The 12,921-nt window shown below is 38.2% G+C and overlaps 1 protein-coding gene across 1 annotated transcript in view; it reads left to right on the top strand.

Moving 5' to 3' along the window:
• LOC122816481 (galanin receptor 2b-like) overlaps positions 1 to 12,921 on the top strand; it is a 294,626-nt gene that overhangs the window by 89,991 nt on the left and 191,714 nt on the right. The window contains exon 2 of the mRNA XM_044089304.1: positions 3,542 to 3,933. Coding sequence (XP_043945239.1) covers positions 3,560 to 3,933 — 374 coding nt within the window. The 5' untranslated portion in view covers positions 3,542 to 3,559. The remainder of the gene's footprint in view (positions 1 to 3,541; positions 3,934 to 12,921) is intronic.

Below are 12,921 nucleotides of genomic sequence, written 5' to 3'. Positions count from 1 at the left end.
TTCTAAAACCTAATATGCTGTTCTCTCTCTAAAAATAAAATAACCCCCTAAACCTAAACTCTCAGTCACTCCCTAAACCTAAAATTCCACTCCTCTTCCAAAACCTAATGTGCTGTTCTCTCTCTAAAAATAAAATAACCCCCTAAACCTAAACTCTCAGTCACTCCCTAAACCTAAAATCCCACTCCTCTTCTAAAACCTAATGTGCTGTTCTCTCTCTAAAAATAAAATAACCCCCAAAACCTAAACTCTCAGTCACTCCCTAAACCTAAAATCCCCCTCCTCTTCTAAAACCTAATGTGCTGTTCTCTCTCTAAAAGTAAAATAACCCCCTAAACCTAAACTCTCAGTCACTCCCTAAACCTAAAATTCCACTCCTCTTCTAAAACCTAATGTGCTGTTCTCTCTCTAAAAATAAAATAACCCCCTAAACCTAAACTCTCAGTCACTCCCTAAACCTAAAACCCCACTCCTCTTCTAAAACCTAACGTGCTGTTCTCTCTCTAAAAATAAAATAACCCCCTAAACCTAAACTCTCAGTCACTCCCTAAACCTAAAATCCCACTCCTCTTCTAAAACCTAATGTGCTGTCCTCTCTAAAAATAAAATAACCCCCTAAACCTAAACTCTCAGTCACTCCCTAAACCTAAAATCCCACTCCTCTTCTAAAACCTAATGTGCTGTCCTCTCTCTAAAAATAAAATAACCCCCTAAACCTAATCTCTCAATCACTCCCTAAACCTAAAATCCCACTCCTCTTCTAAAACCTAATGTGCTGTCCTCTCTCTAAAAATAAAATAACCCCCTAAACCTAAACTCTCAGTCACTCCCTAAACCTAAAATCCCACTCCTCTTCTAAAACCTAATGTGCTGTTCTCTCTCTAAAAATAAAATAATCCCCTAAACCTAAACTCTCAGTCATTCCCTAAACCTAAAATCCTGCTCCTCTTCTAAAACCTAATGTGCTATTCTCTCTCTAAAAATAAAATAACCCCCTAAACCTAAACTCCCAATCACACCCTAAACCTAAAATCCTCCTCCTCTCCCCCTAAAACCTAATGTACCAACCACTCCCTAAACCTAAAATTCCCCTACCCTCCCTAAAACTAAACTCCCAGATGCTCCCCAAACATAAAACATCACTCCCCATCTCCCTTCCTGACTTACCTAGCCCACAAGCACTTCCTGACTTCCTTCCCTAAATGCAAGCCATTGTTTGCATCAGCTGCTTTGCTGACCTCATATTTGAGTTTGAGCATGAGCAGCTGCTCCCATGGGCTAGCAGCCACTTGAGCCCCTGGCTGTGAGGATGTAAACTTTGAGCAGCTAGGGTATATTATGTCATCACTGAGAGCAGACAGCGGGTTTGCTGCAGTCTTGTGAAAGGGAAACATCCTTGTTGAAAAGTGGGTAGAAGAACAATGGTTCATAGACAATATCAGAACAGTGCAACTAAACTCTAGGGTGGTGTAAGTCATGGAACTGATCTCTAACTCTCTTTAGTTTAGTCAGAGAACTGTGTGTGTGTGTGTGTGTGTGTGTGTGTGTGTGTGTGTGTGTCTGTGTGTGTGTGTGTGTGTGTGTGTGTGTGTCTGTGTGTCTGTGTGTCTGTGTGTGTGTGTGTGTGTGTGTGTGTGTGTGTGTGTGTGTGTGTGTGTGTGTTTGTATCTGAATTTGTGATTGTGACATATGATGAGGCAAGATGATGACCATTATTTGTTTTCTTTCTCACAAAATGTGACTGTGCTTATGAGAAACATTATCCTGTGTACACTGATATCATATTACTACCGCGTAAGGGCTAGCCACCCAGCAGTGCAAACCTTGGCTCTAAATGACTATTGCTGTTGACACCATGTGCAGAAATGGGAAAGGGGGTTGTGGATGTATAGATGGACTGATATCATATTAATAAATAGCTAATATTTTGTATGATCCTTATGCAAACATACAGCAGTTTGAAATATCCCTGTCAGTGTGACCACAATGTCAGACAATAATGATATTGTGAGAGGTCACTGATAAGGTTTATTTCACTACCACTTTGTCCTGATAAACACACATGACACACTTCAGAACTGCCGTGATTTCATATTTTGCAGAAAGTGAGGAGTATTAGTAACTCCCAACTCCCCCCACTGCTCTTATTGCCACTACAAGCACATTAGTACATCCCTTACACAGTCTGTATTGTGTCAGACTGCTCATTCTACACCAATCATAATGTCTAGTGAAAGGGAATGTCACTTTGGAAACAAACCACCAGCAAGGCAGGCAGTGATTATGTTATACAACATTAAAGTGCAGCTTGAGATATTCATCTCTAATTCTACCACTTTTTAACAAACTTACTCTCAACATTTTGATTATTGTTCTCAACCATATAATGATTTTTGCCTTTTTTCAGTGAAAGCAGATGTTGCATGAAATGAACATGCATTCCTTTACCTTACAGAATTAGCCATGGTTGTAGAATTTCATAAGCATGTAAGACTGGTATTTTTCCCTGTATCTTGTGAAAATAAAATATGTGTCTGGCAGGTCCTTTCAAGTAAGCACATTTTATGCTGATAGTTCATGGATAATAAACAAAACATGTTTATCTAGCAGAAAAAAAACATATTTGAGAATGTGTGTTTCCAAAGCTTTCAGTAAATCACCACATTTTTGCAGCTTTCACATTGCATTTCAGAATTACACAGTCTGTACTTTTTATACACACTAAATGGACTTCAAGTGCTGTACTCTCTGTTCTAATTCCCTTTACTAACATGCAGTCAAATTATTAGAAATAAAAGAAATGTCTTATTAAAATGATTTGCTCTCATAACTCCAAATCAGTTCTATTTTATAAGAAGCTAATTGGGAAAAGGTTACGAAAGGGTACCTCAGGCATTCAACAGATGGAGAGAGATAGAGATGATGATCATTGTTAGCTGTGTCCTTAGGTTTATTATGTTAAATGCAATGCTGTAAATTACTGCTGTCCATTTTCCATCAGTGAAATGGAAATAATATAATAAAAATAATTAAATTTAAGGTGGCCTTCTGGGACCCGGGGATGATAACAACAACTATCATGACTCACACTATAATAAGGAATGGATACGGGCTTGTATTCCTAATATCCAGAGCTCATCCCCAAAGATAAGAAGGCATACAGGGATGCAGTGTCATCTGCAGGTGAGAACGTGTGGGTCATGTGATGAATACTAGGTAACAGCAGCTCCGAAGGATGCTCTGTCTGCAGGGTACTGCTTAAATCATGAGTATGTCACTGCATTACAATTCTGAAATTTAAATGGGAAAACATGAACAAGGTCTTGCCAGATGCCTGCTGTGCAATAATCCTTCTTCCTGCTGAGACAAATTGCACTGCATGCTGAGAAGACAAGCTCACTACAACACTTTGGAAAATGTAGTTGGAGCAGTTAATATGCAATGTAGTTTAAGATATAATAAAAGCATTACTAGTTATAAATGACTTCACATCATTTTTGGTCATTGTAAAACACTTATCTGTTTTATATTTTATTTCCAGGATTCCCTTTCCTGTATCATGGCTGATCCTGATGACTTTGCAAGCCTTGCTGTGCACTGGAATGCATCTGACAGCTATCAGTTTAATCCCGCAACCGTGATTGTCTCTGTGGTCTTCTCTCTTATCTTCCTTTTGGGAACGGTTGGGAACAGCCTCGTTCTGGCAGTACTCCTCCGCAATGGTCAGATGGGACATAATACAACCAATCTGTTTATTCTGAATCTGAGTGTGGCAGACTTTTTCTTCATTATATTTTGTGTGCCCTTTCAAGCAACCATATATTCTCTGGAAGGCTGGTTCTTTGGATCCTTCATGTGTAAGGTGGTACATTTTTTCATCTACCTTACCATGTATGCCAGCAGCTTTACACTTGCAGCAGTATCTGTGGACAGGTATGGTTCTGAGTTATTTTTGCCATGTTTATTTTTTTCATTCTTCTATCTATGAGCTGATGAAATGGCAACATTGCAAATGAAATTCATGCATACACCACTGTGGTAGAAGGTGTTACATAACTTGGTAGTCAAGCATTTCAAACTATAGGCATTGCTTGTAAGTGACATCATGTGAATGTAACAGCTACAGTAACATCTTTTTTTCCATTTTCACGTTTGCCAACGTGTATCAGTCCTGTTAACTATTACCAAGCTATGACTGATTTAAAAACATTTAGAAATTGATGCAGCTGTGTACTGCGAGAGTCAAGGTAAGTGCAGTTAGATTACCTTCCTTGGAAACTAAAATAAGACTAGCACATTTCAATGTATTCAAATTAGAAATATTGTGTCAAAGATATTAAACTTTAATTGAAACAATTTGTGTTAAAAATGAGTAAAACAGGGACACAATGTTATTAAGTCCTCAAGTGACCTATTAGATGCTTAAACATTCCCTGCTGCTTTCATACTGTTATGATAGACATGAGTATTTTGCCTGTATGGCAGTGTCTCTTTAATGTTAACATCACTTCTATACTTGAGACATCTATTAGCAGCAGGAGTATAGGAAGGGAGCCCTTACTGTGAACCAGGTGACCAGTGATTAGTTTTTGGCCCTGGAAAGGGAGGCATGGATGGAGAGCAGTGAAGGTTTATGCCTGCGTTTTTTTTTCTTGGTATGGCTGTCTTTTTTTTTTTGCTTATCTTTTTTTACCCACATCCACCTTCAATCATTTTACTGGACTGGCTCCCCAGTACCTGTCCATGCCAGGTCTACCAGCTTCTAACTTTCACCCTGGACTTAATTCAGTGTTGCTGGGGGCTGATCCCAAAATGAGGCATCCTGGGGCTTGGCAATTCTGTGCTTCTACCCATGGGTTGGGGGTTTTTACTTTTAGACCTACCCATTTTTCAATCCACCTCCCCTTCTGCAAGTCCATAAAATGGGAGGTGGCTGTACAATGGAAGTTTGTGGCATTTCACTCCACCTCCACAGCAGCTGAGCCATATCTCCCCCCTTAACCCCTCTTTAGGGACACCCATCTTGTGACATCCCCAACCTCCACTCAAGATCATCATTATGAGCACTCCTGGGCCTACCTCCCACCACAGTGGTCACTCCAATCCCTGTCTGTTGCTCCATCAATCGCCCAAGCTACCAATCAAACCCAGATCACCTGGGCTATAGCCAGGGCTTTATCCCTCTATGTCACTGGAGTGGCTAGGTATGGCTGTTTTGCTTTTTCTAAGAGATGGGGAGGGTAGTGGGTGTTTAGAAAACACAAAAGGAAGTGCAATTTCTCTAGTGGAGATCAGTGAAACCACTTCCTGTGATTGAGGGAATGAGGCATGGCTGCTTGGTGACAGCACTCCTCACAGAATTAAGGGGCAGTAATGTAGGGCTTAATTGAAAACCCTCAACCCATCCCTGATGGGTATCTGAATAATGGCCACTCCTGGTTGACCGTTGCCCCAGTGATTGGGGAACAAATGGACCCAATGGCCATTAGTTGCCTGATTATTAACAGGCACTGGGGACAAGATGTGTCAAAGAAAAAGTGTGTACTAGCTAATAGTGCCAAAGTTAGACATGAGGATTATAGAATGCAGTAGAAAGATGCTTATCCAAAATGTCAATTATCCAAACTAGCCTTCCAAAGTTTTAGGGGTAGGAAAAATCATAAAGTCTTGATATATAAACATTTTATGTATTCACTTGGCATGATTTTGGAGCTTGTAGCCAGCTCCTGTGTGAAAAATATTCTTTATTGTCCACTGAAATCACTGAATGGCTGAAAAGTATATTCTGCATGCAGAAGAAATCAAGATTTTAGAAGTTTTTTTGTAATATGGTTCAATTATATGTTCAATAATCCAAACTACCCCAGGTCCCAATTAATTCAGATAATGGACTCTCTATTGTAAAATATTGTTGATTTCTAGAAAGACAAGTCTATATTTAATTTATTTACCTGACCAAAACATAGTTGTGTCTCAAAGGATAATTACCTAAAAGACACCCTTGTTGTAATTGCTTTCCAGTTCTATGATTTCCAGCTCTATTATTAGAATTGCCTTATTCAGACTTGTTGATTAAAGCAAATGATGTGGAAAATCAGTTTTCCAGTCATGGTCTGTGCACTAAATTCCCTTTCATTTTTCATTGCACATTTCTAAGCCTTTTTATTGTTCAGACTGACAGGTTTTCTGACACCTACCCTTCTCCACAATTCATTACAATGTGGTACATGGCATAAAAAGTATCTAGTTGCAGATTTCTTGTCTTAAAGAGATGTCTATACTGCTGAAAATCCAGACTTCTTAAATCTTCCACAGCTTGTGCGTGGAGGGCAGAACCTCAGACAACCCTCACTGCTTACTATAATTAACTCTGAGAGAACTATGTTTTGCAGAAAAAAATTAATTTTCACTTATTGTGCTTTCAGATGCAAGCACTTCTTTACTGAAAGTCTCTAGATAGTGTTTACTTGTAACTGTTACAGCAGGGGATCCAAAATCTGGTGAAAACTATATGGAATTGTATCTCATGTTATTAAGATCTGTAGTGCTGCATATGTTTTGGCAAGTCTTGAATTGCCAAGGGCTAGTTTAATTGGGTTCTGTTTTATTGAACACACTGTGCCATGTATTTAGAATTGACTTTAAAGCTGAGTAACAATGAGTAAAAAGAAAAGTTCAGTTCATTTTTTTGAAAATGATCTTTTCTCTTCATTTCAGGTTTGATAGACCTTAGAATTAGTATATTTATACACTGGCAATGTGAACTCCCCACACATTGGAGGGCACAGAAGGTAGCCCCTATAAAAATAATGATTTATGAGTTCAACTTCATGTCTATCTGACTGCATAAATCTAGGTATTTTACAAATAAAAGACATCTAGGTAACAAACAATAACAGCAATGTGGAAAATAATTAAAAGAAGGCATAAAGCCAGAATAATTGCAGTGAAGCTATCAGTCAGAGACCAGTTCTCAAATGTTAAGTCTTAAAGGGCCATTTAAAATCACTCAGCACTCTGGGTCTCAGTTTAGCAATGAGATAGAAATTTCCAGACTTGTAGCCCCTAGTATGCAAAGGAACAATACCCAAAGGTTTCTAGTCACACCTTTAGAACTATCAAGAGCCCTGAATGGGGGGGCAAAGCCATGTACAGCTAGATAAATCAACAATAGGACTTTATAGATTACATGCAATCTAACTGGTTGCCAGTAAGAACAGCAGAATTTCCACTTCAGTAGCTGGCCTGTGAAATTCTATACCAGCTACAAACAGTTAGGTTTCCAGTCCAGCAGGCCCAGGTACAAAGTATTACAGTAGTCCAAACGTGGCGACCAATGCATGTGGCACCACCTAGAGGTCAACAGATAGTAAATTATGTTTGTTAATGGCAAGGTTTATAAGGTGGAAACAGAGAGATATGATGATAGGTGACAGCTGGACCTTCAGTATGAGCATGCCATTAACAATTACTCCTAAGTCCAATTCCTTTGACACAATCTCCAGTCTTATAATTATATGGAGACAAAATGGATGCAGACAAATCTTCTAAAGTAATGTGACTAGCCATGGCAGCTTTTTTTTGAGGTGTTGAGCTTCAACTGATTACACATCATTCAGTCACAAATCCATTCCAAATTAGCAGATAACATGTTTATGACAGGTGCAGAGTCCCAGGAGAGGTGCAGCTGGTGTCATCTCTGTAGTAATGGCACTACAGACGTCTCCCATTAATAATGTTGCCCAAAGAAAGAACAGGGGACCTGAAACAGAACCTGGCAGTATACTATGAATAAGAGAGAGAGGGGAGGAGGAATTAACTCTCAAACTAGTCTAGTAGGAGGCAAACCAGTCCAGTACTATTCCTGTGATGTCACGGTCATGTTATGAGCAGTCCAGAAGAGTCACATAATCAGCCATATCAAGCATATAGATTCATAGGATCACAGAAGTTACAAGGCAACCCAGCTGTGAAGCATTTGTTTGTATTGCTTGTACCCACCCTTAGCCCATGAGTTTCTTTTCAAGGAGGGCCAGGCCACCCATAGCAAACTTCCTCACCCCCACCTCTAAAATCATAATAGCAAAAACTTACCTCATTCCTCCTCTCTTCTATGGTGCCCCCATTTTCACAAATCTCCAAAAATCTAAATCAAATATTCAAGAATTGTAATACTGTTATAATAAGACTGCCAAATTTGTATCTAGGGCTCAATATCGAGTCCATTATTGTACTGCACTAAAAGCCCAGACTTCCCCAACTCACTGCCTATACCATCATCATCTATTCTGACACATGTACCGCTCTAATTGCAACCCTACAAAAATACTCGTCCAGTCACCCACTGTGATCAAATCAAACAAATCAGCAAGACAGTGCTTTTATTTCTACTCTGTCGCCAAAGTCTGGAATTCTTCCTTGCTTCCATTAGAACAGCTACCTCTTACCAATCCTTCAAACTCTAAAAGACCACCTAAAAAGGGAATGTCTCTGCTCCTGCTCTACAAGAGGGTAACTATCTACTGTCCTACGTAAAGCTCAGCTCTGCTTTTGACCCCTTATCCAAGAAAACATTTCTGTTGAATCTCTCTTAGTATCTCTATAATCACTCTATTTTCTTCATAATTCCTCATAACTCTCCTTAAACTCTAATTTATTCACATTAAAAACATTCACCCCCGTGCTTCATACTTCGATAAAAACTCTATATCACAACCTCCATCTGTTTGTTATATATGCTTAACTAAACTTTATCTAGCATGGTCTTATTGTTTCGTTCTATAAACTCTCTTCTCACAAATAAATAGGCATCATGCCTGTCTTCACTACTATATCTGAAACAAAATTCCCCCATAACAGTCATCGACTGTCATGTCAACAACTTAATTCATTCTATCACACCTATCATGTTGCCAGTCAGTTATGTAAATATTTGACCCTAAGTACCCAGTTTATCTGTACTTTTGTAAATATCTGACTGTATTAATGTTTCAAATGTAATTTTGTATTTACTATTACAAATGTAAATTCTGTATGTATTGCAATGTGAAATGTGATCTATACCTGGAGCTTTTCTACCTGGGCCTCTGTTGAAAATGGGTACATACCCAGACAGACTATCTGGGTAAACAAATGTCAAACAAATCAATCAATCAATCAATCAATCAATCAATCAATCAATCAATCAATCAATCAATCAATACCAGGGGTTAACTTGTGAATACCCATCTAGTTGTTCAGCTCTTTTTTGTGTAACTCTGCTTTATATGGAGACAAAGTTTGTTCCAGAGAAAGGGTAGATGCCGTGTAACAAATGTATTCCTCTTCCTAGTCATATTTATTTGTTGGAGTGGATTTAGGTCTTTGGCACTAGTGTTAGGTGGACTGTTTCATTGAGATCAAAGACTTCTTGGACTGCTGTATCCCTTATAGCCCTATAAGCAAGGCATAAGTTCTCTTAAGTAGTCTTATTAAACTGAGTACAGTGACAAAGTTTCCAGTCTTTCTTGGTAGTTGAAGAATTTTAAATCCTTGATCTTTTTTAGTTTTAAACCTCTGGGATCCCTCCAAGTGCTTGGTGTACTGAGTAGGATGCATTAAAAGGGTTGTTGTACTCACTGATGGGACAATTCAGTGCAGAATACAAGAAGGTGAGGCCATGTTTAGATTTGGAATATGTACCTTAAGCTATGAGTTATGCATGGTATAAGGATTTTCTAACCACTATTGCAATGTGATGGTCAAATGTAAGGGAACTGTTTACCCTTGTACTCATGCCTCCCAAAAATAATTTCATTTTGAATTTTATTTATGCTGTAAGTGTCTATTGTGACACTGTCAAAATGCTCCGTTGTTGAATGTGATGAGGCTGGAAAAACTTGTCAAACCACTATTCAGACCATGTAATGGGTGTTCAAGACTTAGAATGGCTAAATCCTTCCTTGTGACATTTTTTTGACTGGCAAAATAATATCACTTTACAGGGAAGACAGAAGCCATGGTGGTATACAAAGCCTTGCTCTTTGGGCTCTGGTTCAGACTTGTACCTAACAATTTTTAGCCCATATATAATCAGACTGTGATGTCAGAAGCAATGCATTGCATAGTAGGATAATCAAGCCTGTAAGGCTGTGTTTCTTACCCATTAGGTCTTATTGAATGGTAAAAATGAAATCAGACAGTATACCAGATGATTACCATCATACAGATTCCCATCATACAAAGCAGCAGGAGAAACAGGTTTATAAGTGCTACAGTTGATTGGAAAACTGTAATGGTGCATCTATCAGGCATCTAATCATAGGTTATAATTTTCTGAAATACAGTGTTGGGCTTCTGTGCATTTTACTATGCCAACCCCTTAAAAAAACGGCAAAGGAAAGAGAAGCCACACCAAGACATATAAGCACATGTAGACAGGCACTGATGTGTCTAACTAAACCTGTGAAAGAAGAACTGTGTATAAGACTGGCATGTTTCAGAACAAATAAAAAGCTGTTCTGACCATATTTCTATAACATGCATAAGTATCTGTTCGTTGTGCAGGCAGTCAATGGCCTAGTAAGCTGGATACTAGGCTATGATGCCAGATGGTTCAAAAAGGCCAAGTCCGATCCCCACACCAATACTCGTGTTTCAGTAGTGAAACTGTAGTACAGCAAAAGAGGTGCGCTGTAGATTATAAATATCCATGGCAGTTATCACAACATATAGCAGAGTGATTGAACCATTTAAAAAAAATAAAAGTCCAGGTCTACAAAAATGTACAAAAACAGCCCATAGATATGTTAAAGTAAAAAAAAACAAGCATTGAAAAAAGTAACCATACTTTGGGACAAAAGACAAACCATAAAATTCATACAAACATTTTTAGGTTTACAGGAAATCTTTGTACTTTCATAATTTAAATCTCTTTCACTACAGTGTGTATTCATTTTTATTATCTGATTACTTTTTTAATCTAATTAAGAGACACATGGAAGCTAAAGTCTGTGCTGGTGCTGAGTGGGTTCAAGTAAGAAAAGCTAATCTTGACTGTGTCACCAGCCCTTTGTAGATACTATACAATGCAAATACAAATTTAGCTAACCAAATTTCCCATAACATTCTCACCGCCACAAATTCCAATGATTTATTAGTCTCTCTTTTTCCTCCTATAATTATTGCATGATAACAACCTTGTTTACTTTATCCAAATTAGGTATCCCTTCCTTAATTTCTAATAACTGTTACAGTCCTCTGAGCCTTTTATTAAAAAAAATGCTGACAAATCTCTTAAACCTTGTTTCACCCTTCTTTAAGCAGAACCATTTTTTTGTGTTCTGTTTCAGATGTTGCTTTGGTGGCAACCTCTATTGTCCCAGTATCTAAATAAAATGTCATTAGTTTTGATAATTTAATAAGTTCCTATCCCTATCTAAATTACAAATCTTTTGTTAATTTCTTCATTAGTGAGTTTTCTCAGCCAACTTCTAAATAGTATCCTTTCACAATATTCAGGTACAATGCCCTCCTATGCTCAAGTATATGCCCACAGCTTTAATTCCTCATATTACTCCACTGTATAATCTTTGCACTTCACTACCCTTGTCTTCCTCCCTAAGCTTTTGCCTTTAACTCACATCTATCAATACTACCTGTACTTACTTCTTCATAAGTTTGCCACTTTAATGCTTGCTGATAACTTATCCATCACATAATGTACAACCTAGTAACCAAAAATAAAAACACTGACTATAGCATCTCAGGATCTCCCTCACATTCTTATCTATGTAAAACACCTCCATTGATAAGGACCAAGCGATTACCCCATATCACTGTGAAAATGATCTTCATAACTTCTATTTTTCTGTACCAGAAAATCACTTGCTTACTAAAATATGCATGTCCAGCCCTAACACAGGTGAATTTTTTTCATGTAAGAAATAAAAAAAGATCCTCCATAACCCCAAACAATTTCACATTTTGTCTAGAATCTTTCATCATTCATTACCACTATTGTTTTATGATGCTGTACATCGGGTAATGTACATTTCTCAGTTTAAAACTGATTGCTGCTATTAACCTTAATCATATCATAATTTCCACAATAACTCTTAAATTCACTAGAACTGGTTACTCCCTTTCGTAGACATAACTCATCAAGGAAACCCATTATAGATATGCCCTAAAGTAAGCCAAGTCATCAAGAAAAGTGAAACACACTGTACCGTGTGACTACGAGACTTGCTGTAGTTTTGGAATATCTTTAATGGCAGCCATTGTCCATGCACACAGTTCACTCTAAGGTTTCTGTGTTTTCTACAGGCAAGTATTTCAGTTGTATGTATTTCTTCACGTAACCAACATAGAAAATAATGAAAACACATTTTAAGGTTTTTTTCTTGTGCTTGCCTTTGTAGCAATGCTGCATCTCTGTCTAATAATTTGAAGGCACTTACTTTAAAGGTTACCAACTCCAATACAAAATTTTGCCACCAGCACCATTAATCCCTACAGTTTCATAAGTTCATATGTTCATAGGTGTTTACTAGGCTAATGACCACAAGGGCCTTTTTAAGCCTAGCCATGCATTCCAAATCTCTGACAAGTTCTGATACCCTTGATAAGAGTAAGCATGGGACTGGGAGATGAAATATTTACAGGTTACTTGTTTACATTAGAGACATAGGTGCCAAATCAGGGATGAATTCCAGTTTCCCATCCAGTTGTCCAAGTTGCACTTGAATTGGGTTAAGGAGGAACTCTACTTCACATGGATGGGGAGCCTTTTCCAGAGAAGGGGTAGTCTCTGGGGATACATAGCTGTCACTCCTGCAGGTCCTATTTATATCACAGGCAAGGTTTAAGTCTATAAAATGGATAATTTTGCTACTGTTTGTTTTGTGGATATGCAGGAGGTCCATCAGACTGGCGTCTGAC

This window comes from Protopterus annectens, chromosome 12.part0 (genome assembly GCF_019279795.1).
Source record: "Protopterus annectens isolate FY-2018-M chromosome 12.part0, PAN1.0, whole genome shotgun sequence".
Lineage (NCBI taxonomy): Eukaryota > Metazoa > Chordata > Ceratodontiformes > Protopteridae > Protopterus > Protopterus annectens.
Note: the sequence above shows the minus strand (reverse complement) of the source record. Positions and strands in the feature narration are given on the sequence as shown.